General features: G+C 43.1%; 1 protein-coding gene and 1 long non-coding RNA gene across 2 annotated transcripts in view; one reads left to right on the top strand and one right to left on the bottom strand.

Moving 5' to 3' along the window:
- The window catches only part of LOC142790001 (uncharacterized), a 60699-nt gene that overhangs the window by 23836 nt on the left and 9513 nt on the right, over nucleotides 1–27350 (bottom strand). The window lies entirely within an intron of this gene.
- On the top strand, nucleotides 14111–20678 carry LOC142790004 (uncharacterized). The gene is made up of 4 exons (XM_075885031.1): nucleotides 14111–14275; nucleotides 15177–15262; nucleotides 17570–17627; nucleotides 20403–20678. Exons 1-4 carry the CDS (start codon nucleotides 14116–14118, stop codon nucleotides 20408–20410), a joined length of 312 nt encoding a protein of 103 aa, XP_075741146.1. The 5' UTR covers nucleotides 14111–14115; the 3' UTR covers nucleotides 20411–20678.

The raw sequence follows: 27350 nt of genomic DNA on the forward strand, positions 1-27350 counted from the left end.
AGCATACGTCTATTTTTCGCTATTTATGAACTGCGTCGTTTTCTTAGCTGCAGGTTTATGAAACGGGGTATCTAGCCAGAAAGAACTGTCAGGATAACCGGCCGCTTCATAAATGATTAGTTTAATAGGGAACTCAAAGCTTGTTCTCACACGAAGAGTATATAATCGCCGAGTTAAAGACAAATCACTGTAAACAGACCCGGCGTTATTTTTCAGCTGTTACCGCAAGAAAACCCCCACTGCGTGCCTTTGAGAAGAATATAACTCTAAAACTGTAAGTAAATCTTTGAAAACTTTGGAAACAAGTCATGCAGAAGAAGTTTTCCGAGCTCTTTTTCAAAATTAAAAAGTGTCTTATAGTTAAAGTGTGAAACACTGAGCTCAATTGGTGACCTTCAAACAACGTGGGATCACCCACAGTCGTGTGCTTACCGGTAATATTCAGCCATTTTTGTCGGTAGTCTGCTCTCGACTTGATAATCTATATCAGATCGAGATAAAAATCACCGAAATAAATTTCAGTCATTTATTCCATCTATGCATAAGCCGTGGACTTTTCATCGTCGGAACATCACGCAATGGTGCTTGTGAGTAGTTTTTTTTGTGTGAATTCTTTTCCTCACAGTAACGAGACAAAAACAAAACCACATATGATGCGTTAATGTCTTTTGTCAGCGTGTCGGTCGGTGTTCCGTTCTCTAGCCATGCCACTGCAATTCTATGGTTCTGTCTTGCCAACGCAGCTGACGCATTGCCAGCGAAGGTGGCATTTGCAAGCAATGTGCGAAATAGAGTTCATGTAGCATTTATTTCAGTATCAAACTCTCGGTATAAAAGTCTGTATGAAAGCGCCTATATAATAATAATAATAATAATAATAATAATAATAATAATAATAATAATAATAATAATAATAATAATAATAATAATAATAATAATAATAATAATAATAATAATAATAATAATAATGACTGCAATCACGTTGTAGAACCACAACCTAATTATGAGGCACGCCCTTTAATATTGCGCTCCGTAACTCTCAACCATCCAGTGTTATTTATAGTGCACCGACATCGCCCAGCGCAGGGTCCTCTACTATTTCACCTCCGCAAAAGATGCGGCTGCTTCAGCTGGAATTGAATCCGCGACCTTGCGGTCAGAATTCAAGTACGCGGTAACCACCTCTGCGGTGAACCTCATGTCTCTGCTTTTTCTAGAAACAAAAGATTGGGCCGGTGAGATTTCTTTCGCTCCCCGGCTTTCGTTTGCAATTTCACTTCGCTACATCACTAAAGACGCCGTCGAATCCGTCACCTTTGCTAATCGAAACATAAACATGGCCTCCCATGTTCTTCAAGCCCGTTGTTCGGTAAATACCCTTGCATCAGTTAGCTATACCTCGTTTCTGTGATTTCAAACCGGAAAGTATGTTTCCTGGAGATTAGGGTTACCATTTCCTTATACGTCCGGGTTAGTGAAGGTGCTCGACCGAACACCGGATGCCTTGGTCGAACATCCGGTGACCGATATAAGGAGTCCTCGCCTGGTGTCTATAGTTTACCTGCATATACAGAGTGCGACGATGAAGAACTCGGCCATCCTTGTCGCCATGATGTTGCTGTCGTCTGGTAAGTTCTATTTAATTGTGTCTGAAAAAGACGTTAGCAGAGAAGAGCTAATAATTTCGAGCTAACTTTGACATTTACATGTAAGTTTGAATTAATGGTTCGCAAGATCACGAGAAGATCTCGACTGGGCAGCTTTAAAAAAAATGTTGCATGCTCGGCCAACTGCGGAAGCCAAACCTGCCTTCCAGAAATGGTGGAGTCCCAAACGCATAATCACGTCAAATGATATGTGATGTTTATTTTCCACTATAATATTTAGCTAATAGGTGTTGCGGGTGGTTCTTTTTTTCGGTTTGTTTGAAACACATACAAAAAAAACGCAGCTTTCTGAGTGGATCAACGTATTCATTGAATTGGTTAAGGTGATGGATCGTTAACGTATTATTGGAATTAATGTGCTTATTTGCTCTTAACAGGAAGTCCCAATACAATCTTTGACTTTGGAACCTCCTTTTGTATACTAAACACATGTAACATTTTTGTATAAGTATTAATAAAAAATCTGAAAGTCATAAAAGTTCTCCGTAACATGTTCTCGAATCATGTGCTTGTTGTGTAATAAATTTCAATTCAATTCAAAAGCAAACTCACACGTTTTGGGCCACCGCGATAGTAATGTAATTATGGCACACGTATACTGACCCGAAAGTCTCGGATTAGCCTGGCTGCAGCGATCAAATTTTTTGTGGAAACGAATGTGCTACAGGCAACAGAAAGAAAAATTGGGCTAAATAGTTGAGATGTATGATATAACTGTGGTTTTGGCGAACGAAGGGACACAAAGGAACACAAGACAGGCGCTTATTTGCAACTGAATTATTGGAAAGAGGAGAATATAATTGCGCTGTAGGCCCGTGTGCTCACATTTGGGTGCAAGTTAAAAAACCCCAGGTGGTCGAAATTCCTGGAGTCCTCCACTACGCCGCCTGTCATAATGATATGGTGGTTTTCAGACGTTAAGCCCCACATATCAGTCAAGAATATAAATGCACAAAATGAAATATGAATGCCCGCATGTGAATAAAAACAAAAATAACAATCGTGACAACACGGAGAACAGCCAGACAACCAAATCACAAATATTATCCCGAAACATTATAGAAAGCCAAACTCCTTATTGCGTAGTGGCATCGAAGGTTGACTAACGCACTGATCCGCCCTTTTTTTTGTACGAATTGCTTCCGTCACCTGTTAGAAGCCCATGTATACTGAGATTGAGGTGTACTTTAAAGAAATGCAGGTGGTCGAAATTTCTGCGCGCTTCCAACACGAAGCGCCTTATTATTACATTTTGGTTTAGGCTCACACGTTTGAAACATTTTTTTTAAAATTGAGTAATGCGAACATTCCATCACAAAAAAAGGTGCTTGACCAAGTGGTTAAGACACTCGTTGATGCTTGGGTCTAAATTCAGCTTCACCAAGAAAAGTAATTTTTTTATTTATTAACGTAATTGTGTGAACAAGAATCTCTCAGAAAGTCTGGTGTCAACGTCGGCATCGTTGTTCGGGAGGGATTGATTTGATTGATTTATGGGGTTTAACTCGCAAAACCACCATATGACGATGAGAGACGCCGTAGTGGAGGGCTCCGGAAATTCAGACCACCTGGGGTTCTTTAACGTGCACCCAAATGTGAGCACACGGGCTTACTACATTCCCGCCTCCATCGTAAATGCAGCCGCCGCTGCCGGGATTTGATCACGCAACCTGCAGGTGAGCAGCCGAGTACCTTAGTCACTAGGCCACCGCGGCAGGGCTGCTTGGGAGCGAATAGTTGGTGTCATCCGTGAGCGAAAATTCGAGACAGACGCCACAGAATAACAAAATCTCCGGTTTGAGTGAGAATCGAAGTCGAATCTCCTGCGTTATACTTGTTAGATGTCGGGTCTGTTGAGCGCCTGGCAAAGTCGTTTTGTCACCTCAGTTGATTAGTTCCATGGTAGCACAGTTTTTCTGATGATAGCTTCGCCTTGTCTGTGGCTCCCTTGACTGATCTCTGGAACTACAATACGACTAGAGCACGTTACAAAGTGGCCTTTTTTTAAATTCATGCTTTTTTGTGTACAATGTAGTTATAGGCAGAAGGAGAATAGTAGCACGGTCACGAAGTTTCAAGCGAAAAAACGCTCGAGCGTCACCGCAAGGCTCCTTCAGGGTGCCGCTATTCCGTAATAGGAAAGTTTCGGACAGTTTCGCCATCTAGGGAGTTCTCACGCAGTTGCCTAGAGAGCCCACATGACCGCCTGTAAAGTGGTCATGTAGGCTTCCTACAGCTGCCGATAGGAAGGCGCCATGAGGCGGAGGGTCTTTTCAGCATGCTTTCCAGCAATAGACGCCGCTGAGAAGTCTCGTCGGGAACGGCAATGTGATGGACAGTGGATCCAACAGCCAGAGATAAGCGAACAGGGTAACATAAGTAAAGGAATTCGCCCTTCTTGGTAAGACATTAGGTAATATTTAACGCAACGCAACATAAGGACGAGAGCGGAGGGCACAACACGTGAGCAGAGGAAGAACGACTACGTAGATTGCTCAACTATATATATACGTTAGAAAAATGGAATGCAGTAGGCAAATGTCAACAACACAAAAAAATTCAAGGTGACAGACAGGGAAACCCTAGTAAAACGCCGTTTTTGAGCCGACCTCAAGGTGTGTGCGTGCGCAGGAATGCCGAGAAAATAGAAACACACGGACAGGATGTGCATTGAACATCTCTTGCGTTCACTGAGAGTGGAGCTACACAGATTTTTTTTTGTAGCATCACGCTGCGTATATTGTAAAGACTAATTTCATTGTAATACAATTTGATGAATTTCTCGCAGTGTTTTTAGCGGAAGCTAAGGTGTTGCCAGGTGGGGGAGGACTTGTGCGACCAGGCGGAGACCGTTTGTGTGGCGTGAGTTGATTGTATTTACTGTTCTTTGTAACGTTTACGAAGTCTTCAAAGACGAAATACGTATTTACTGGTATAAACAGCACCTTGATTGCATTATCTTTGATTTATACGCTCAGATAACGCCATAAAACGGCACTGAATCTGTGTGTTTACTCATTGACTGGGCAGATATAATCAAAAAATGTATTCCGGAATACATGAATGAAAATGCACTTGCTGGAAGCCTAATATACAGCTATTGAGATACATTTGTCTTGTACATGAAGGGATGTTCCGGAAATACGGCATTTGCAAAAAAAATGTCGTCGAAAGACGATAGCCTTGTGTCTGGAGAGAGCAAACAAAACGTTTATTTGATGCTGTGCACAAGAAAGTTGGTGAATGGTATTCTAGAGGCGCCGCGTTAGAGTGCCTCGAGTCTCCAGCGCAGACAAACAGGCGCATCAAGTCCCGTCACACGTGAGACATGAGCGCTCTCTGGCAGTTATCCTGGAAAACGAAGTGCGAGGCGTACGCGCTCGTCTCTCGGGTGATAAGGTGTAGGACGCAAGGCGACGGGTAGGTGCCACCACCGTGTAGTCTTAGCAAAGCGTTAGAAACACTTGCCTTTTCATGCAAACGTTGCATGATCAGCGCAGCATGATGAACGCTATGGTCCTTAGAATGACTTATGTATGCCTTTTCTAGTAAAAAAAAACACACACACACAGAGATAATATTGACGTGTTGTTATGGTGCCTCAGACATGCGCAATATTTACTTTTTAATTGACCCTCGCACATGTATGAACGCTGAATTTTGAGCATTATTGCTGGGCTCTGTGGATGGGGTCAGCCGTTTGGGCTATCGTCTGGTGCCGTTTAGAATATTCGGTACCGTTAAGTGTGGAAAAACAGACAAATGTACATACAGACCGACAGACCAACATTTTTGCATTGAAAGTCCCCAAGAAAGATTATTGTCTTTAAAACAAAAAAATATTCTGGAAAGAATTTTCGAGAATGCCAATGCTGGAATTCTTCATTTCGAAGATGTTGTTCCGCAATGATATTTATTAGGTGTAGCATATTTTTGTGAATAATGTTGCAGCGTTGATATCAACTGGTTCACCAACGTCCGCCATTGTACTAAGTTATACGCAAAATGTGTTTTGAGGAGAAGGTAGCTGCGTTACTTGCTCCAGCAGACTCTTATATAGTATACTTGATAGATAGATTTGTGGGGTTTAACGTCCCAAAACCACCATATGATTACGAGAGACGCCGTAGTGGAGGGCTCTGGAAATTTCGACCACCTGAGGTTCTTTAACGTGCACCCAAATCTGAGTACACGGGCCTGCAACATTTCCGCCTCCATCGGAAATGCAGCCGCCGCAGCTGGGATTTGAACCCACGACCTGCGGGTCAGCAGCCGAGTACCTTAGCCACTAGACCACCGCGGCGGGGCTATATAGTATACTTGCTTCTTAACAGCGTTGATTTGAATTTAACACAAGGCTCACAAAAGAGAAAAGTGTGTCTTCCGTTGGAGATGAGCCCAATTTCACGTTGTAATGAATAAACACCAAATGCCGGGAAGCCGTGCAACCTTTCTTCTAAGTTCAGGCTGGTGCGAAAAACAAACAAACAAACATAGATGCTGCCCTGTCCCTGAAGAACAGCGACTATCATCGGCAAGGGCCGACAACACGCCCTCCTTGATAGCTGTCAACTACGTCGGTGGCTTACCACATGTGTGCCATTCTGTGCATCTGGGGAACCCTTTGCTGCCATTCTCGTTTCGTCAACTGGTGGGCCGCCTTTGCTTGGCTTACTACAAGAAATGCCACCTTCATTCAAACCACGTGAACTGATTTGCACGAAAGAAAAAAACATAACGAGATACCCACATCCTGCAAAGTATCACGATTCAATCGATACATCGTAAAGGTATGTTAAAAACGTTGTTCAAACGTATCCCAGCACAAAAATACACATACAAAAAAGTATCGCCTAAATGTTATGGCGATACTCTTTTATCGCGATTCCTACCAGTTCTGGTGCTTATTTAGATGTCTTCAACAATATCCTTCTTCTGTAAATACGTGGTCACTTATATTTACTATCACAAGGAAAATTGCGGTCTAAGCAGAATATACAGTGCTTCGATGCAGCTCTTATACGATGTTCAACAGATATTAATTGCGGGGGATGCATGGGCTCTAAACTGTCAAAAACTGACAAATGTACAAAAGGCGAATATCTGAAAGGTTGGCAACCAAAGCTTTCTTTCTAAGGGGTGTAAAATGTTCGACTAAAACAAACGTTCAGTTTAATCAGAGCAGATGGTGTCTTGTCCCATGATGTAGCTTAGCTGTATATATCTGTCAGAACTTGCTTTGTATAGAGTAGCTGATGACAATGCTCAAACAAACGAGTAGAATAACTGATTCCCTTTTCCACACATACGCTTCCCAGATGAACATACCGTGCAGCAATAATTGAAGTGTACTAGTGCATTCATTCACCGGTATTACATGTTTGCAGGGGCAGAGGAATAAATAAGTAATCTCAATACCAAACTTGTAAGTAGATGCGAACCATTTCGAGTTGTGAAGTAAGCACATTAATCATGTTTTTTGTCTTGCAGATTCCTTACAGTTACGCATAGCACTCGAATTCTGGTTATAATATACAGCCGAAACCGCTTATAACAATACTCAAGTGCCACAAAGTATTTATTGCTAAAACCAATAATTGCTGTAAATGGGCCGCACACAAAAAAAGCAATATTGTACGAGAAACTCTCTTGTGAAAACTATAAAATTGAATCGGATGTGCCAACATACCTCAGTGATAAGAATAACAATGCTGCCGATTTTTCGGACATGCTTGAAGATTCCGACGGATTGACGGGACCGCCACAAGCCTTATAGAACCAATGTATGACATCTAATATTTTGGATGCTGACAATCTTCCAAGTTTCAACTTTTTTACTTTTCTAATTCTGAACTTTTTATTCAAATTGCATGTCCGAAAGTGCATTAACAGCAGCCGCTACCCCCACGCCATAGCACATTTTGAAAGTTAGCTTTGCTGCAATAAATAACGTTGTGCAGTGAAGTTTCCGCAAGTTGGAAGGGGCAGTGGGCCTAGTTCAGGTTGTGGGTGAGGGTTCAGTACGTTGAATTTCTCTTTTTATTCTTCCTTTTCATAGACGTGTTCAATTACCTGTCGGCATGAACACTGAACGACTAAAATTAATTGTTGTAATCTAATATGTGGTTCGTGGGCATTACTGTAAGAGGGCTCTTCAACCATAGAAAACATGCAAAAGTTCATGGCGCAGCAGCTTCTCATTGTTATAACGAGATACTGTTAAAAGCGAAGTCGTTATAAGTTGGTTGGACTGCATATTTAGAATGCCCATCAGTAACAACAATGTGATGGAAACCCTTGTCTGTGCATGAACATGTAAAGAGTTGGAAAAAAGTTCCCTTCCCTGATTGAAAGTGACAGTAATTAGATAGCCTTTCCAAAGCTTCGCCCTTTGTCAATAACCCTTGTCAATAACTGCATTTCGCTCTCAAAAAAGATGGAATTGGCGTGTTGATCAACCGGGCCACTCTGGTTTTCACGTATATTCAAGGTCTCTCACGCACTCGGGAGGTAAAATTACCATGTACACTGTGAGAAATGTGTCACTTTAACTATTGCTATAACCATCATTTGCACGACTATGATTAGTTATAACACAACAAAATACTTGTTTCAATTTCAGACGCAAATCTGCCGCTTTGGACAACGCTGTGTTGACCTAGTTGTGTGCGTCAGAGCTCCCTGCCCAAGGATGTCTCAATGTGAGTGTACTAATAAGACTTGTAAAAAATTACGCACGCCGCTGGAGATTCTATAATCCCTGCAACCGTTAAAACAGTGCTGTAGATAGTCAATTTATGCCCGAAAAGTGCAATAAACGTTCAAAATATGTGAAACTGCCGAATTCTTGGTGAGGTTGGCATCGAATGACAAAGAGTTGGGTATTTAAAAAAGCAACAAAAATATTCACTTCTGGTATGTGGTTGTGGTATCTCTGTTCACACCATTTGTATGGCACGGATGCGTTCGAAAGAGAAGGAAGGAAGCGACAAAAGGGAGAGGGCAGGGAGGTTAACCAGAGATACATCTGTTTGGCTACCCTACACTGGGGAATTAGGGAAGGGGACAAGAAAGATGAAAAAGAGGGAAGAAAAAGAAAAAAAGGGGAAAAGAGAAACTAACAGTAATTTCACTGCGGCGTTTAGACATTCATCGCTAGTCAGAAGCGTTCCCGCAAACCCTACAAAAACCCTACAGAAATACCGCAGGTGGTGGGGTAAGTGGCATGCACACAAAATTCCCTTTTATTGCTTATCTCACGCCTCTGAGAACATGACAAAACACGTCAGAAACCGCTCTAAAGTATAGTTTGCTAGTAAACTGAGAAATAGAGGTATTGCTGCTGGAGTGTCGTAGAAGAGTCTATAAAGACTGGAGAACCGTATATACTCTGAATTGATCACCGGAACGAGACACGAACAAAAGAGAACTATGAAAGTGTGTTTGTTTGAGTAGGAATAATAGGAATGCCCCGAAGTTTGTCAACGCTTACGAACTCTTTGGAAGTAAAGAACACTAAATAGATTGCGTATAGCTGTATAGTTTTGTCCTTTAAGTATACTAAAGTCTGAAAAATTGTGGTACACAAACTAAATAATGTAACAAATGTACCACTTTTGAACAAGCCACTCCTTAGATCTCACTGTGTCAATATGTCGAAGCAAGCAATTTTAACCAGCTCTTTATTTAAACATTAGACAAACTATGGTTGAATATGTTTTTGAATGGTTGTTTACGCAGCCATATTTGATTTACTTCAGGCGTATGACGCGACATCGACATCAAGAAAACCCTCCTTTATAATGATTCCATTCACACACAGGCTTTTGGTTTTTAGCTTAATAAAAAAAGGAACTCAGCCATTGTCTGATGTCTTCATGTAGGAGTGAGAAATCTTGTGATCTTGAATTCGTGCAATGTTTACCCTGTACCTTTTTTATTTTTTGTCTATGAGTGCCTAATTGCACAGTGGAGTGTATTTTAAATGCGCCTTTTCTCCGAAAAACGGCATGCCCATAAAACTTGCATGATGATTCCTAGAAATAGATGTATTAATTTCTTGCTGAAAGACCAGGTTCCGAAATTCATCTTCCGGGAGAAAATATCATGCTTACTTGCCGTGTACCATGAGAGGAACAATCCGATTCTTCTTTTTCTCAGCCATAACTAGTACAGTTTTCCAGTCTCAGTTGCGGACTTCTGGGGAGAAATGTAGATATTATCTATGAATGTCCCACTGCAATCAGTAGGATAGTTCTTTAGGAAACGTATGCAAAGTTTAAAGCTTTCAAAAAATGTTATGGACCATCTCCCCGAAGAAAAACCTAATGGAATGCGAACTAGCAGCGGTATGCATGCTGTTGTACGGTTGAAACAGGCATCCACGTGGGTGCTGGAAGAACTGTTTGAAGTGAAACTCGGTGTAGCGTTTACTCGAGTGAATGTTTATTTGAAACGCAAAGACACAGGAGGCAGGTTGGCTTTCCTGCAAGTTTCAAGGCAGAAAGACTGTTAGATCGATGTGTGCTCGAACGTTGGGAGTGGTTGAGAGGGTGAAGCAACAGAGATAACACATAGCGAGTGGCAACAGGGAAGGGAGAGAGTGACGTCAACGCACGCGCACTGCGAGAGAAAGTGTGACCTACTTTGCACCGCCCCATAACTTGCGGCCAGGAGAGCGTGGTGCGGATAGAGGGACAGCATTACACAAGCTATTGAGAGCTGTTGCGCATCTAAACTAGAGAAGAGAAAAGTGCGCTTTTATGCTTGAAAACATGCGTGAAAAGTGCTCCTAACATCAACCATTGACTGCTGTACAAAAAGCAACACTAGATAGAAATCTTGCAATCAAAACTTATGAAAACAGCAGCTATAAAATAGCTGAACAGATCTAGCCATATTTATTTTAAATATGCAAAAAACAATGATGGAAACCGTATGTCCACAAACTCTCATGCGTCGGAAGGTGAATTCTCAACGTCATTCCTATATGGCTTCGAGTACTCATACACTCGCCAGAGCACAGTCTTGCTCCTCGGTGCTTGTTTTATATACTTGTAACAAAATTGTAACACAAAAGTGCTTTAGGTTAGGGGCCACGAAGTCTTCATTGAAGCATATCCATCACAGAATTGAAGTTGTAAATGTATACCAGCAGGTGACGAAGAAACCGAAACTAGGAGAAAGAGTTTTAAGATCGAACCACCGAACCCTCGCTCCTCAAAGCGAGGCGACTCTGCCACAAAATGTACGTCCTTTGGCATACTAAAGGTGAGCTATTTATCTACAATATATATTTTTGGTGGCACATTGCTCATCTGGAAGGCACTTGTTTTTGTAATGATTAGACAGCTGGTGCTAAAAGCATGAACGGCGTAGAGTTACTGTATATGCTATCTTCAGGTAGCATATAGGGTATCTTAAAGGTATCATGTACAGTAACTCTAGAAGGGCGCGCTTTAAAGGTCGTCACCCCACTCGTTGCTATGCGCGCGTGTGCTGAGCTGCACTTTGCCCTACAGACCTCGCCCGTGTGCGCCCGCTTATCTTGTGTTCGGAGCGCATTGGACGTCTCTGCGTTCATTGTTAGTTTACACTGAAGTCACAGAGTGCACAAGGGTCATTTCGCTCATTGTAGCGGTTGCGTTTGCCCTAAAGCCCTAAACGCATGCATGCAATTTTCTAGTGACCGCGACAAGTGGCAGCGACATACTTGCTCCATGGCAGCGTCACGTCGCGACAGCTGCAACCGCATGTCGGCGATAAAGCCTCATTGTCGCTTGAATCAAAACTATTGGATGCATAACCATAAATTGCAAATAGAAGTTTGAAAGTTGGTCGATGACAACATACCAAATTTGTTACTTACTGTCTTGTGTGTCATAGAGAAGCCATAAAAGCATTTCACGACCTTCTTTTTTTTGCAATTTTTCGGTTTACCTGCGACAGGCTGTCCAGAAGCGTTCGCTACGACGGCTACGACGCACTTCGCATGACAATTTTGCATGAAAATTGGGTCGCAGCAAGCTACCGAATTGTCACAGGCCACCGTCGAGACATCAAAACAAACCTCCGATAACAAGATTTACGAAAGAATATGGCCGCTGTCTCACTCTCCCCGTAAGTTGAGGATGTAATAAAAGGTAGTCTCTACCTTCCATCCCTTGAAGTACGCGCGCATAAGAAGCATCTAGAGCAAATTGCAACCGAAGCGAGAACCATGGGCGCAGCCATGTGGCCGGAAATCGCCACGCTGGCGGCTGGGCGACAGGCGATCTTCTCTTGTGTTCCAGAAATGCGTGACGCGACAAGCGGCGGTGACGACGGATGGTTCTCCGCGATGCAAATCTTGTCGCTCGTCGCTGCCGCTTGCCGCTGTCGCGAGGTAAAGGCGAGCATGCGGTAAGAGCTTAAAGAAGCACTGTTCAAACACAAAGAAGTCACAACGGGGACAGTTGTTAGTTCACGCTCGTCCTGTGTGTCCTTTCCGTGCGTCTTCTGTTCCGGAGAAGCACGCTCCGCGGTTCGGGCTGCTTGTCTTTCTTCACGTGACATTCCAATCTGAGGGCATCGCACTTAAGACGAAACATTTCACAATAAACGCCCAGCTAGCTCTGTGAAGACATTGATTGATTGATTGATATGTGGGGTTGAACGTCCCAAAACCACTATATGATTATGAGAGACGCCGTAGTGGAGGGCTCCGGAAATTTAGACTACCTGGGGTTCTTGAAGACATGGTTCAACTTATACCGATTCTATGAAAGAGGAATCACCAGTATGTTCTTGAGTAAGTAGTGAGCGAGTAATGGGGCAAACCAAACGCTTTTGATACAGCCGCGAGTGTTCTAAGTCATTTGGTACATACGTGCTGGCTTTTCTGTTCAGACACGGACAGAAACTCACACCAGTCAGGATGCTTAGGTCTTTATCATGCACAAGAAAAATTTGCACTGCTGTGATAGATGCACAACGAAAAGGAAGAAAAAAAACGACCTCTTAAGGGAAAAATAATAAGCAACGAATGTAATGACCTTATGCCGTCTAACCGAAAATTCTGAATATTGACTAAATGGTAATTACTTGAACAATACACAGGAATGACATGTTTCTTGTTGTTTCGAAGCCAGCGTTGTCGCGGAAATATTTGCATTAACAAAAAACTAGAACACCTCTGCGCCGCACTAGACATCATGCGCTTAAAATTGCCTTCAAATTATATACTTCGCGTTTTCTCTCTTACTCAACCAGCAAAGGAAGCCTAGAAAGTACCCATTTAACTAGCGTACCACACACCTTGGCAAACGTCCAAACCAGCCAAGGCGGAAAAACCTGCGCTACATGCGCAATCTGGTCAATGCACTCGTCGTCACACTTAAATGCTTGTTTCTACACATAAAGAGATGCAAAAGAAAAAAAAAATCTTGGCGCAAGAAGGATAGAAAGGGAGAAAAGCCTACATGAAAAGTTCAGCAACGCCCAGGACAAGGTCTACGTAGATGCAGCATAATACGAGAATGGCCGAAACATGGTAATCTACGAATATTCAAAAGTATTCCAAAGTCAGTGGCAGTGTGCGTACAGATAGGGCAGAAGTGGCTGAGGAGGCGGCTATAGCACTATCACTAGCCTCCACAAAAGCCGAAGTCGTGATCAGTGATTTCAAAACTGCGGTTAAAAATTATGCCAAGGGAAGCATCTCACCGGAAGCGCTAAGAATTCTGGCTAACTTTTGCCACGAGCGGGTAGTTCATATTATATGGGCACCTGCTCACTCCTCCCTCCACGGGAACGGAATCGTGCATGACTTGGTTCGAGAACTGGCCGGCCGAACAGGCGGAGCACAAACTCCGGGAACGGAGAGAGACCGCATGATTAGTTATGAAGAGATTACAAAACACTACAGGCTAGGAAGGGTCCGATTCCCCCCGGCGCATACCTCAATCAACAAGCAGCAGGCGACGGCATGGCGCCTCTTACAAACCAACACTTTCCCGAAACCGGTAACTTTTCACTACATCTACCCATAGATATACTCAGATTTGTGTAAGTTCTGTAATCAAAGGGTGGATCTCAGTCGTATAGTGTGGGCTTGCCCCTCAGTGACAGGGCAGTATAAAACATATACAGCAATGGAGAACAATGGGAGATCGCACTGCTAAGCGCCGACCCAGAAGTGCAACTCGAAGTCTTTCGACAAGCCGAGGATGCCACCACAGCGCAAGGACTCATGGCTGCCACCTATGGGAAGGAGACAATTCTTTCACATCTTGCCGTTTATTTGTTTTTCTTTAATAAAGTTTTTCCTCCTTGGCCCGAGAAGAGCTGATCAAGCACGTACCTCACTTTCATACGCAAGGTCAAATGAAGGCATGTTTTTATAAACGTGCTTGTTGGTACAGAGTCGGGAAGGATGCTAGAGGTATGCCGGGATGTTTTTTTTATCCCCATGCCTGCCGTGGTGCCGGTAATAAATACGCGTTTACCGAGTAGAGACAACGACAGAAGCGTCTGTGTACTCTTGGATCACCACTCGTCTGCGAGCACCGATCACGCAATGATGAAGAAAGTGGCTCTCGCCTTGGTCGTCGTTCTTCTCTGCACCGAAGGTAAGCTCCGAGGCTTCGACGTCTGCGGCGGCTGCCTCTAGGGTGGCGTTGTTACGTGTTTAGTTACGTGCAGTCAGTCTGAGAAAACAGTACTTCGCACGAAAAAGCATGCTTTTAATATCATTAAATATTACCAAAAACAAGGACACGTACGAAAAAGAGGAACAAAACATAGTCCATCTATTGGTTCATTCAAGAATATTTAAATAATCAGCCTTCAAAACCAGTCGCAAGAAATTTATGGTCATGAGGGTCTATATTTTTTTTTGTTTTAGCGGCTTCTTGTGGCTCAGTTCGCGAAGTTGATCGTATGGGTGATGATTATATCAGTACACACCCTAACCATACATGTTGTTCGAAGTGCCTATTTGTGAAAGCTGGACGCCTAAATATCTGGTTGACAGTAACAAAACCTAGATATGGCAGCGCAGAGAAATATTTGAGTGAAACGGAAGTGCTTAGCCCCGAAGTCGAAGCGCCTCGCTCGCATCTCGCCATGCGAGCGGCATGCACACAGAGCAACAGACTTGCGTTTGAAAATGAGGCAACGTTAAAAACCTTTACATGTCAATTCTGTTATTGCCAAATTTGAAGCTACTTAGTGAAACTCAAGATAATTAAAAAAAGTTGTGTTTAGAGTGCCTATCAAAAGGTTATAAGTGTCTGACATAATGGAGACACAGCGAAACTAAGTAAACATGAGAACGAGAGACCGCCCACGAAGCTCACGTGTGATTCTTCTAATTTTTTTAGGAAGATGCTCTTATTTTTCTGGCAAGGTATGCTTGCATCTTATACGAGCATGTTATAAAGGTTTGTTGGGTAGTTAAAGCAAATATTCACTCTCGCCCTACTGAGCAGCTGTACCCCGTTTGAGATCATCGTCAAACTTTTTTCGCAGTGATGCTGACAGAGGCGCAAATTCGTCCTCCCGGAAAGGGCACCAACCCAGCCAATCGCCGCAAACCGAAACCCGTTAAATGTGGCGTAAGTACAGTCCTACAATAAAGGCTTCGGTCGAAATTACTCAGCCTTATGGTGGCTTAAATCACTCAGCCGTCCACAGCGAATGCGTTCATTAACAAGATCGAGGGAAATCTTCGGTATGACTTTTCATCCTGTGGCGACCTCCGCTTGCACATGTGAACAGACATGCATGTACCGAGGAACGGTGGTGTAAGGTGATCACCAAGTTGACCCGATCATCAAGATGACAAAATACTCAACTTGCTTGAGATAGAGAAAGCGGACGCCAAAAACTATCCTCGTCCAAATAGTAAGCAGGAAATATCTTCGCCATATGCAATGAATGAGCTAAAACAATACCAGTGCTTCACTCAGACGAGGACCACAATGTCTTCCGACGACTATCTTCCCGTTTGGCCATACGGCAGCTTCCTTACTGAAGTTATCCACTTCTCTCGCAATTAATTTATCCCTAAAAATGTAATCATAAAACTTGCCACATCTGAAGTGATATCCATGTTCTTACAATTGAAGTCTAAAGCTAATTTTTATTTGGAGCACCCTGTGGTGTCAAGTGCGTCTCAGCGTGTCGCAAATCACGTCTGAAAACTAATTCTTTGAGCGCAGCAGACGACACAAACGAGTCCACCCAGCTCACGTCATCGATCCATCGTTCGCTTTGATTCGCTATTAGCTCACGCTAGCTGGAATGTCCGAATAGGCCTCGGTGTTACTGCAATTACGGCATCCGGCTGCTAACCAGCAAGTCCCGCCACGAATCCCGGCCATGGTGGTCGCATTTTCATAGAGGTGAAGTGTTTGATTCCCGTGTGTTGTGTGATGTCAGTACACGATAGAGAACGCAAATGGTCAAAATTTCCGCAGCTCTCCTCTACGGTATGCCTTTTATTATTATCCTAATTGTGGCTCGTAAAACAGATAGTAGAGCATATACATTTTATTAATATTATTTAATTGATCATTGAAATAATAATTTATTCATTCTGCCCAGGAACAACCACACGGTCTTTGTGCAGGTGCATGCAAAAAAAGAGCCTAAACCCAAAGACAGAAGAAAATCAGTGCAGAACAAAAATAAGAAAAGACAAGATGAGAATCATAGATTGTCAGTGAAAAATAAAGGAGAATATACACAACTATATGAAGGGCTTCCTGAAGAACAAAAAAAGGAATTATTTGTACACTTTGAGAAACTGTCTCAAGAAAGCGCAAAGCTGAAATAAAAACGTTGACAGTGGACTGTGGAAGCGGCAAGAACATTGAAGTTAACTATATATAGACTTTGTATTCTATGAGCTGTAGAGTGTTGAAAGGAGTTGGCGGCTACATGGAATGGTCGATTCTCTCTGGCTAACTTACGCAGAATCCGAAAACTTACAAAACTGAGAAGCAAAGGGCAGGATATTATACCGGGAACTAATTTGTAAAAAATAACAGGTCAGTGCGGTTTAGTTGGCAGTGAAGTGATGGCTATTTTAATAATGCGGCAGTGCTGGAACGAGATCCACAGTCATTTCTTGCAAAACCATGATTTAAATGTTCATGATTTTTTTAAACTCGCTCAGTGGCGTCACTGCCAGCTTTAGCGATGTCATTCCAAATCACAGATGCATAATCAAGTTGAGGAAGACGTAATGCGGTGTAAAATATCTGGAAGACTGTAGGAGAACTGAATTCTCGAGAGATTCTGCAAACACAGCAGACAGAATGAAGGCCTCATGCGCACAGTACGTTTGGTGTGAGAAGAAAAATTGAGCATGCTTTGAAAAACAACACCAGTATCACTGTATTCGTGAACGTTACATAACGACACGGTATTGACCGAGTATGGAAAAGACAGGATGAATTTTTTGCGAGATATACTAATGAACTTGGTCCTTGAGGTATTCAGGGAAAGGCTATTGTTGTCGCACCACTCATAGAAAGAAAACAAACCTGATTGCAGCAAGCCACAGTCGTTAACTAAATGAATTTTCTTTATTCAATTGATGTCATTGGCATAGAGCAGAAGAATCATGAATTGCAAAAGAAACGTTGTTAAAGTACATTAAAAATAAGAGTGGGCCTAACACCGACCTTTGAGGGTCCCCTCTAGTCTCTTTGTACAAGAAAGACATTTGGCTATTAACAGCAACCTAGCGTGATCTATTCTGCAGTTAGCTGTGCAGGAGATTCACAACAGACCAGTCAAGATCAAAGTTTGCAAGCTTAAACAAAAACAGTGAATGGATGATTACGTCAGAAACCTTGCTCAGGTCACAGTAGACTTCGTCAATCTGTTCTGTCTGTCATCTCTGTTGCTTGCAGGATAAGTTTTGCCAGCCACACCAGCGCTGCGAGAGCGGTTTAATACCGGTACCTACATGTGAGTACTCCGCTATTTCCTGTCGATTTGTCCTTTCACACTAGGGCCATCAGTATTACGTAACATACACAGCGCTAATCCACAATACGGCAATATTTTTTTCGTTAAGTGATCATATTAGTTACTCAAACAAGTGTGGGCACCATTGCTAGAAGGTCATTCTAAGTTGCTTGACAAGCAGTGTCAGCGCTCTGCACAAACCGCAGACAAAAAAAAAGAGGTACGAATATATTTTTTACTCGGATTTTGAAGTTTTCTTTAAGCAAACCATGCACTGCAATGAACGTTATCACAACTATCGTACACAGTTGACTAAGTTTGCCATCTATGCACCATGCACGCAGCCTAAATAACAGAAACCGCTGTCGTTGTCACTGGAGGGCAATTCGTTCAGCGTTGTTTATGTGCACCACGTGTCACTGATAGGGCTGCTGCTAGTACGCTGTTGTCAGTCTCTGTCACCCCGTGACATCAGGCTGTGCTTACAGGTCAGGACGCAACCAGAACCTCGGTATCAAAATCGAAAATTGCTTTCTAACAGTGGTACTGAATAAATGCAACGCATTCCCATGCACCACGATACTCTTTTTATCGTTCTTGGCACCAGCGTTTGTATGAAGCGCAATAATGCTAAAACGCTTCGAATACCGGTCAGCACTCTTTGTGCTGACAGGTATTCGCCTTTATTACAAAATGTGAGGTGTATTTTACTGCTTCTTGATCGATTGTACAAACGCCGCACCTCAGTTTCATTTATCGCAAAGAGGGGCTTCAACGTTTCGAACTTGTTCCTATGCAGCATATTGCTGGGATGCTTTCCTGTACTGCTGGACGATTTTTTTGTTCGCTGCATACACTAAATGTACACAACAAAGCAAATTCTTGAACGTGTTTACTGCTTTCGAAATTCATTCAAGCGCTTCGATTATTAGTTGTCAGCACCGCGTTCCCGTATGCATTACATATTCGCTAATTATTAGTTCGGCGTATCCAGATAAGAGCAAACACGTGGTTCTGGTCACTATTCTTGATTTTCATGATAGTTACTCTAAGCGCAGATTTTTAGGACCAGTACCTTGATTTTCAAGGTTGTAAGGGCCAAATAGATTTTTTCACCTAAGAAATGTCGAATTTTCGGTCGCAAAACCACTGCCCGGCAAAGACCGCGATTTCTGAAGTTCGAATGGACCGATAGCAGAAGAGCAGCGTGCATCCTAGTCGCCATACTTGTTCCCGCCAGAGAACAAGGATAATGCATTGGTATGAGCATTCTATTGTTTTAGCTGTCAAAAGACTTTTGAAGTGGGGGAAACAAACAGTGTAAATAGCACTCAATGCCTATATTTCATGAATTCCCAGCAGGAGAAATTCCATACTGATGATAATAATATCTTCAAGAACATGGGAAAAAATTTGAAGAGTAGAATGCGATAGCGTGATTGGCTCACGTGCGCAATGCCTTGAACCAAGTGGCAAGGAAAGGAATTTGTGAGCATATAACGCTGCTAGCTTCAAACTATTCTATACTGTCCCCTGTAAGTTCTGTTGCTAAGCATAAGCCCTATTTTTTTCTTTTACGAATTTGTGAGCTACCCATCGCGCATCCATAAGTTGCTACGCGCACCTGAGCAGCTGGATACTTGTAACAGGTCGGCAGTTTTAGGCCACCCACTCGTTGCGCCATTCTCACGTTTTGACGTCTGTATAATTAGACTGACTGTGGTTTAATGCCCCAAAACCACGACACGATTGTGAGAGACGCCGTAGTGGAAGACTCCGAAAACTTCGGGCACCTATATTTCTTTAACGTACTCCTAAATCTATGTAATGAACCCCGAATATTTTCTACCATCGAAAATGCGGCTGCCATGGCTCGGATTCGCTACCATAAACTGCAGGTGATCCGTCGAGTATACCATAACCTCAATACCCCGTGACGGGCTGTTTTGAGGCCTGGATCGACTGTTAAGATTTTTTACAGGCATAATTACATGCGTTAAGATGATCCCTTCAAGTACGTGACACATTTTATAAGCGTTTTGTAGAGTAAGCTACCCTGGCAGACGTTGAGCACTTTCGCATGGCATATCGAGAGCCGTGCGGCGCATGCCCAAGGAGCACTGACATCACATAGTGAATCATCTAACAGACAGACAGACAGACAGACAGACAGACAGACAGACAGACAGACAGACAGACAGACAGACAGACAGACAGACAGACAGACAGACAGACAGACAGACAGACAGACAGATTTTTTAATTCAAGTATTGAAAGAAAAAATATTGTCTTTAAAATTATCCGGCATGGAACGAGGTTTGAACGTGGGTCCTCTTCGTGGGTGCCCTTTATTTTACCACAGAGGAATTGGGGTGCTCGATGTTCCATTACTAATATTCAATTCCTGTGGTTAAGAAACCACGTCGGCATATGTAACATAACGTAGTAGAAGAAGCGGAGAACATGCAGGCGACAAACAATGCGAATTGCCTTACGAGAGGGTCGTTGAACGCTTCCAATCCTTAAAGAAATGCTGCTATAGCTCTTCATCTTCATAAGCCAAAACCAACATGACAATGAACAGGCTTTCATTGGCAGCCCTAGTTGTAACTGCACGCGGGAAACGATAACACACCACAACCAACATGCTTTTGACACCATGTACACCATATTTTTGGCGCCACCCATTCCATAACTTATGTTATGTTGGCCGTAAGCATTACGGTATTATGTACAATTGGGTAAATGTGAACTGCCTTCTGCCTTACTTTGCAGGTTACTGAAACGAGCTTTTCAGCAAGAAAGGACTCACGGGACAACCACGAACTTGATATCTTTAGCTTAATTGTGAATTGAACGTTTTTTGACGCAAGGAAAATTTATTATTCTACCGTTAAGTGAGGCTTGGTACAGAAACCACGTGAACACAAGCCTCGAGGCTCCGCTCCAGACTATCAAACGCACTCAAGAAGAGGCGACCAGGCATGGCCTGACACCCGTCTGTTCTTGTAAAACGGTTGGTGTTTCGAATAAAGTTGTTTACTACCAAGAGTTCGTACAAATGTTTATAAAAAATCATATGACAGCTTCAATAAAGTGGTGCCTGAACGAAGACTGGCACGGGGTGGCCTTGCTTGTTTGTCATCATCTTTAGTGTGAAAGCTGTATACGGTAAAGAAGAAACGAACAGCTGTTCTCCATTAGTGTTGCGAGCAGTCTCCATTGGCTGTGCTATCAGTTAAGTTCTCAGCGTCATTCCCAAACACCGTGCCATAGGCAGCGTTGTGAGCGACGTAGTCCACCCTGCCGCAGCCATGACGCCGAGCACGTGCGCATCAGTTTCAACTGAGAGCATCCACAAGGGTTAGCCACGGGCAACTCTAGAAGAGCGTTGACCATGGAAACGTGAGAGAGCTCGCATTCGCCTGCCCGATCGTGCGGTGTCCGAGCACAGAAACAGGCTCGGGAGGCCGAGTGCCGGCAGCAACTGCGTACCGATGATCCGGCAGATTTTCAAGCCGTGCTAAAGCGCGAACAGGAATGGAAGCACCGGTGGCTAGTGTAGGCTTTTCTTTGTTTGTTTGTTGCCTGTATGTACTGGCACATACTCACTCAGGGGGATTGTCCATGAAATCTTGTAGTAGCCCTTATGTGATATACCGATTGAGAGCCCATATAGCAAAATAATTGAAATAATAAAAAATAATAAAATGACAATATAATAAACTAAAAATATAAATAAAGTTGAATCATTAAGAGAAAAGCAAAGCTAAAACTATATAAGAAGGCTGAACTTTCAAGTAGACCAGACAGTTCAGTTTATCTCACCCGGTCAAAATCGAATGAATGTGCGACTTTCCTTCACATTATCACAATTATTCGTCACAAATATATTTAAGCAGGCATTATAATAACATGCGCTTAGATTATTGAAAGAAATTGCACACGGCATCGAATACGTTTCTGTGGCAATGTGCCAAGCCAGAGGCACTGAAACTAAGAACATTATCTGCAGTTAAATTTAAGCCTACTATGGAAAATGAAACAACTACAAGTCTTTTCCAAATTATGAATAGTCTCTACATACTATAAAGTAACGCTCGATTGTTTCTGTTCACTATGCCATGTTTGGTCCTTCTTCAGAGAAGCGATGTACCCACTACACACAAGAAATTTCGGGCATTTTTTTATTGCTGTGATTGACGACGCTGAAGAATTGTGCCTTGAAGGTTTTGTAATTGGTTGGAGAATTCGACGACACACTGGTCGCATTGTGTGAATTCACATTGTGTGACGTCCAGTTATTGATTCATGGTTTTAAAATGCTTTATTACTCATATTAACCCAATTCGTTTTCCGACAAGAAGCCTGCTTAGAGACAGTTTGCAGTACAGTTCCAATCACCTGCGTGGCTCAGTGGTAAAATACTAGCCTGGCAACGCATTGGATGTGTGTTGGAATCCTATTATGTTTTTGGAGTTTTTAATTTGCTGAGTTGTTTTTATTATTTCGCGCGACCATTATTAAGAACATTGGTGGTGGCGACGGACAACTATATGGCTCCAAAAATGGCCATTGTTGTGGTGTTATAACAACTTTTGCTGTAAAAGACTGTGTAGTGGAGCATACGCACTGACGCGTATGCGCCTTCCAAAGAGAACGAAAAACCCCCGGGCTCTGATTGCACGAGAACCTGGGCTGCCTTTGCCAGACTTGTTGTACGGCCATTTTTCATTGCGACCTCGTTGCGACTTCTCTGGTTGAATAAACGTCATCACAACTGTTTAAAGCAGGCGCTACAAATTAGCCAATGCAGATGCATAAAAAATAAACGTATTTTGTTGTACTTTTACATCAACATCAATATCAGATAAAATTGAAAGAAAATAATAAAATCATCAGCAGATAAGCCGGACTCAGTGGAAAACATGTACACAAATTTTATCAATGCTGGTTTCTACACAATTTAACAACTGCGAATGGTGGAATAAATAGTATTCACTAATTAGCTGAATTCACTAACTCGAGAATATGTTTGTTTTGCCAGTTTCTTGAGCACCTAATTTTGTAACAAATGCAAGATATGCATGCAAAACACGCAAAAGAGATAAATTTGATCATTTCAAACCGTTGGTTCGGGAGATATGTACGCGGTCACAAGGGCAGCGGTGGTGGCGGATTCGTTCAGCTGTGCAAAAGCGACATAGGTCAGTGCAAGCCAACTCACAGTGGCTGAACCTTCTTCTACTGATCGGCCGCTGTAATTCGAACCAGGCTCCCGAGGAATGCGTCCTTGTCGAGGCTGTCGATTTCGTCATGCCGCACGCGTGAAGTGTTATTGTGCCTATGCGAACCATTTCCCACAATATCTTGGCCGCCATGTTGATATTGTGGCCGGTTGTTTAAATGACGTAGTGTATCAGATAGAGCACCCAAACTACAACTTACCGTGAAGTGCTAAAAAGTTCGCCGCTAACATGTGCAAAACATTTGTTCTCGGACCACTTTTTATTCTTTTGTAGGGCACGTGGCCTGGTTTTTATGTCGCTTAAGCGGTGAAGCGATAGAATTTCCTCTGAGGTTTGTCATTTCCGCCTTCTTTAAAGCCAAGTGCGAAGGCACCTCAAGTTTAAGCGAAGGTGCCGAGAGGATCCAGCTGTTTGCACCGCTGAAGTAGAAACTCATCGCCTCGACAGAGACTCATATGCATGCATGTCTCTCAGAATATTTGCCTCATACATTGCAAACAGAATACTGCGTATTTGGTTTTGATACAGTGTAGAAATTATCCGTAAGCGTTGGTGAGGGTGTTGGAGAAATAGTAGAGAGAGAGAGAGAGAGAGAGAGATAAAAATGCAAGGAAAGGCAGGGAGGTTAACGAGAAATAGCGGAGAGAACGCGAAAATCTTGCGGGAATGCTGAAAATTAGTTCTCAGTGCGGAATTACTTGATAAAAAAAAGCCACTTATCGAACTTTTCGGTGGGTGGTGTTATTTTCAACATTTTCGGTAGTGTGTGCCAAGCCACTCGGCAAACGTGAGTTGGACACCATGTCGACCGGCCTTCACATTTGGGAGCACGCACGCTGTAACATAGCTGCACGTTATCCATTCATGCTGTGGTCCCACTACCAGCAAGAAGCTCACCTCTGATGACGGATACCATTCCGAGTTGGTGAGAAATAATTGTTACAATTAACAAGCTTCCTTTGCTGAGCGATGGAGATGATCATATGGCCGCTGGCTTGCCAGTCAGGCATTCCTGGCCTGAACAAAGTGCACCACGCAGTTGCAGCACTAGATAAATTATATTTATGGAGAATGTGAAATACATTGTTTGATCAACTTCGTTGAGGTAGGAAGACAGTTATTACGCTTGAATCAAAGCAACGTCTTTAATCACTTTGTGTTTACCTAAGCGATAGGCGTTCAACCGCATCGATGGGTCACTACACGCGTGGAATTTCTTAGCCTTTTTATAGCTCTGTGCATGCGGCTGCTACTACCACATCGACGCAACGGCAAAATATTTACACGTTCTAAACTTGTCTGGATTGCAATGAAACTTACTGTTCCTTAGCGCACATGTCTTGGCAATGCTCCGCGTTACTTGATGGTCCTCCATCCAGTGAAGCCGACTGGGAAGATGCCTTCCGAAGGTCATCGCTTTATACGCAACTTGAGGCAATTCAGAGCGTACAAGAAAAGGCGGAACATACCGGTATCCCAGCGCCACCTTGGATACGGCCAGTGGTTTCTGCGGGTCCTCAATAAGGGTTTATGCGAAAGCTCCTCAGGCTCTAATTAGGTTCTTTGTATGTCTGCCTCTTTCACATAGTACCATATTTGGTATTACGTGACGCGAACGGACGACGAAGGTAAATGACACGTCCAAACATGATAATCACGACATGCGTTTCATGTAAGAACATGACAAAATACTATGCTTATAATGCACTCGCGGCCGTGTCGCTAGCTTCACATATACCAAATTCGGTATTACCTCACGTGAATGGATGATGAAGGTATGTGGCCGGTGCGAGCATAATAGTAACGATATGCATTTAATGTAAAGCATGATTACAGGATACGCTCATAGCGTGCTCGGGGCCGTTTCACTAGCTTGACGTATACCAAGTTGGTATTACACGACGCGAACGGATGACGAAGGTAAATGACACGTCCAAGCATGAGAATCGTGACATACGTGTCATGTAACAACTTGACTACATGTCACACTCATGATGCGCTCGCGACCGTTTTGCTAGCTTGATATACACCGAATTTGGTATTACAGGACATGAATGGATGACGAAGATATGTGACTGGTGCAAACATATTAATCATGAGATGCGTGTCATGACTACATGCCACGCTCATGATGTGTCGCGGTCGTTACGCTAGCTTCAAGTGTATCAATTTTGGTGTCACGTGACGTCAATGAATGACGAAGGTATATGGCTGGTGCGAACATGATAATTATACAATGCGTGTCAAGTAAAACATGACTACATGCAACGCTAATAGCACGCTCGTGCCCGTGGTTGTTTTACTAGTTCCCCATATACCAAATTTGGTATCACGTGACGCGAATAGACAACGAAAGTAAGTGACACGCACAAACATAATCATAGAATGCGTGTTATGTAAAACATGAATACATGTCACTCTCATAACGTACTGACCGTCATTTTGCTAGTTCTAAATATACCAAGTTTGGTATTACGTGACGTGAATGAACAACGAAGGTAAATGACACGTTCAAACATAATAATACAGAGTTTGAAGTCATGTACGGCAGAGTTCACGTCCACCACCTAGGGTTGTGCTGAATTTAAGTGACATACAAATGCTCCTCATTCGTGCTTCGCATATCATCGATTCTCCCTGTACGTGGGAAGTGCCAACGTTTCCTTTCACATCACTGCGCACCACACCCATAGAAAATGTACATGTAAGGATGATCACAGGTTCAGCAAGCATAAAAAACATGCAGTGCTGCGCGAAATGCACGTCAAAAAGGTTAAGCAATTGTTCACAAAAAATTAAGCGCTGAAGGGCACGTCATAAAGCCATGTTGCGCAGTAGTTCGGTACAACAGTTTTGAATTTACAAAGATAACTTCAAGAATTCTAAGCACATACTTCTTTTCTTTTCTGAAACACAAGCATCTTACATTGTAATAAGTCCAGCGATTAAAACAACTGATGGCTGAACAATCCTAGATATGTACGCCGAAAAGAAATCTCGGCTAGCATCACAAACCATTGACCCTAGTGCATTTTCCTTGTGTTATACTTTCTCCCGCACATTAAATGGAGCCTTGAAAGCAGTAAGTTCGTCAGCTCACCATGCGGCACTCCGCACAGCTTTCCATCCAGGTTAAGTGACCTCCTGTGAATGAGCATTCTCTTAAATACCGTAGACTTTCGCCTTTTAGACTGAATCGAGAATGTTGTGGATGCGAAACGTCTTATGGCTGATTCCAATCTGGCGTGACCACCATTAGTGCGCATGCGTAACAGCTGGCCCAAGCACTGCTAGAATGCGCTCCCATGCTAGCGCGTTCGGGCCTGTGTAAGGGGAAGGGTAAGACATTGTGGCCTCTCCCCCTTACACTTTCTCAGATGTCACGTAATGGTGTAAGGGAACGACATTCTGCAGGCGCGCGATCAATCAACGCGTGTTCCCTCGTGGAGGGGCGATGAAACCCACGTGGCGTGGTTCAACATGAGTTCGGGACGAGTAACAGCAACAGAAACGACAGTGAATTGATGGTCGGCTCGACTTGCAAGGAGGCGTTAACATCGGGTAAGGCCCCCGTGATGAACGAAAGTTTAAGTCGACCTGTGCCCTGCTTCGCACGCTACTCACGCTTCCCTTGAGTGGGAGATTGTGTACTTTTTTGTTAATGTATTTTTTTGTCAAAGTACGTTCCCACGCTAACTGGGAAAAACAGTAGCACGATTTCGCTCTGAGAAGAGACGCTCAAGCAGATACCTGCACGTTCGTACGTAAGGTTATCGAGCAGATCTTTTATAAGCATGCTTCTTGACGCACATTTGGCAAAAATGCCAAAATCTTTAATGCTTTGTTTTTGAAAGCGTTTCTGCGTATACAGGTAGCCGTAATAAAAGCACCCTGACAAAGCACAGACCACAGCAGAAGCGCCTGTGCAGACTGGGATCACTAATGGTGTGCGAGCACTGATAACATTACGATGAAGAAAGTTGCACTCGTACTGGTCGTTGTTCTTCTATGTACCGAAGGTAAGTGCTAACATACAAGTATTTTCGGAGGTAATTTGGTGAGCGCTAGCATTTTATTTTCAGTTACAACCTGTTGTTCGGAAAAAATCCTTGCTTCACGTGAACAAGTTACGATTAACAAAGGTTACCAAAGATGGCATCAACTGAAACAAATGTTTCTTCTCTCGGTCCTATGAATGAGGCTTCAAACAAGTAATCCCCAAAACCTACGCACGGGCCGAAATTGAGAGAGAGACATTTGGCAAATGCGTCCCGCAAAGTGGAAAATGGATCTCCGCAGCCCATGTTTTCCGGGCGGTTTAGCGGCTGATTGCGTACCATTATATTCACCATCTAGGTCTTTTCCGAAACCACGGCTGTACGCAACACTCATCCGTATTGTTCGAGGTTTCCGTGAAAGCAGGAAACTTCAACATGTTCTCATCGACAGAAATCTTGCAAAGCAAATTCAATTG

This window comes from Rhipicephalus microplus, unplaced genomic scaffold, assembly GCF_043290135.1.
Source record: "Rhipicephalus microplus isolate Deutch F79 unplaced genomic scaffold, USDA_Rmic scaffold_63, whole genome shotgun sequence".
In the NCBI taxonomy this organism is placed as follows: Eukaryota; Metazoa; Arthropoda; class Arachnida; order Ixodida; family Ixodidae; genus Rhipicephalus; species Rhipicephalus microplus.

Bases quoted from the DNA above. Each gene is read 5' to 3' on its own strand.
- LOC142790004 (XM_075885031.1), top strand. From the start codon at position 14,116: ATGCCTGCCGTGGTGCCGGTAATAAATACGCGTTTACCGAGTAGAGAC. The intron at 14,276-15,176 runs GTAAGCTCCGAG...CTTTTTTCGCAG, and splicing joins CGTTCTTCTCTGCACCGAAG to TGATGCTGACAGAGGCGCAA. The intron at 15,263-17,569 runs GTAAGTACAGTC...TGTTGCTTGCAG, and splicing joins CGAAACCCGTTAAATGTGGC to GATAAGTTTTGCCAGCCACA.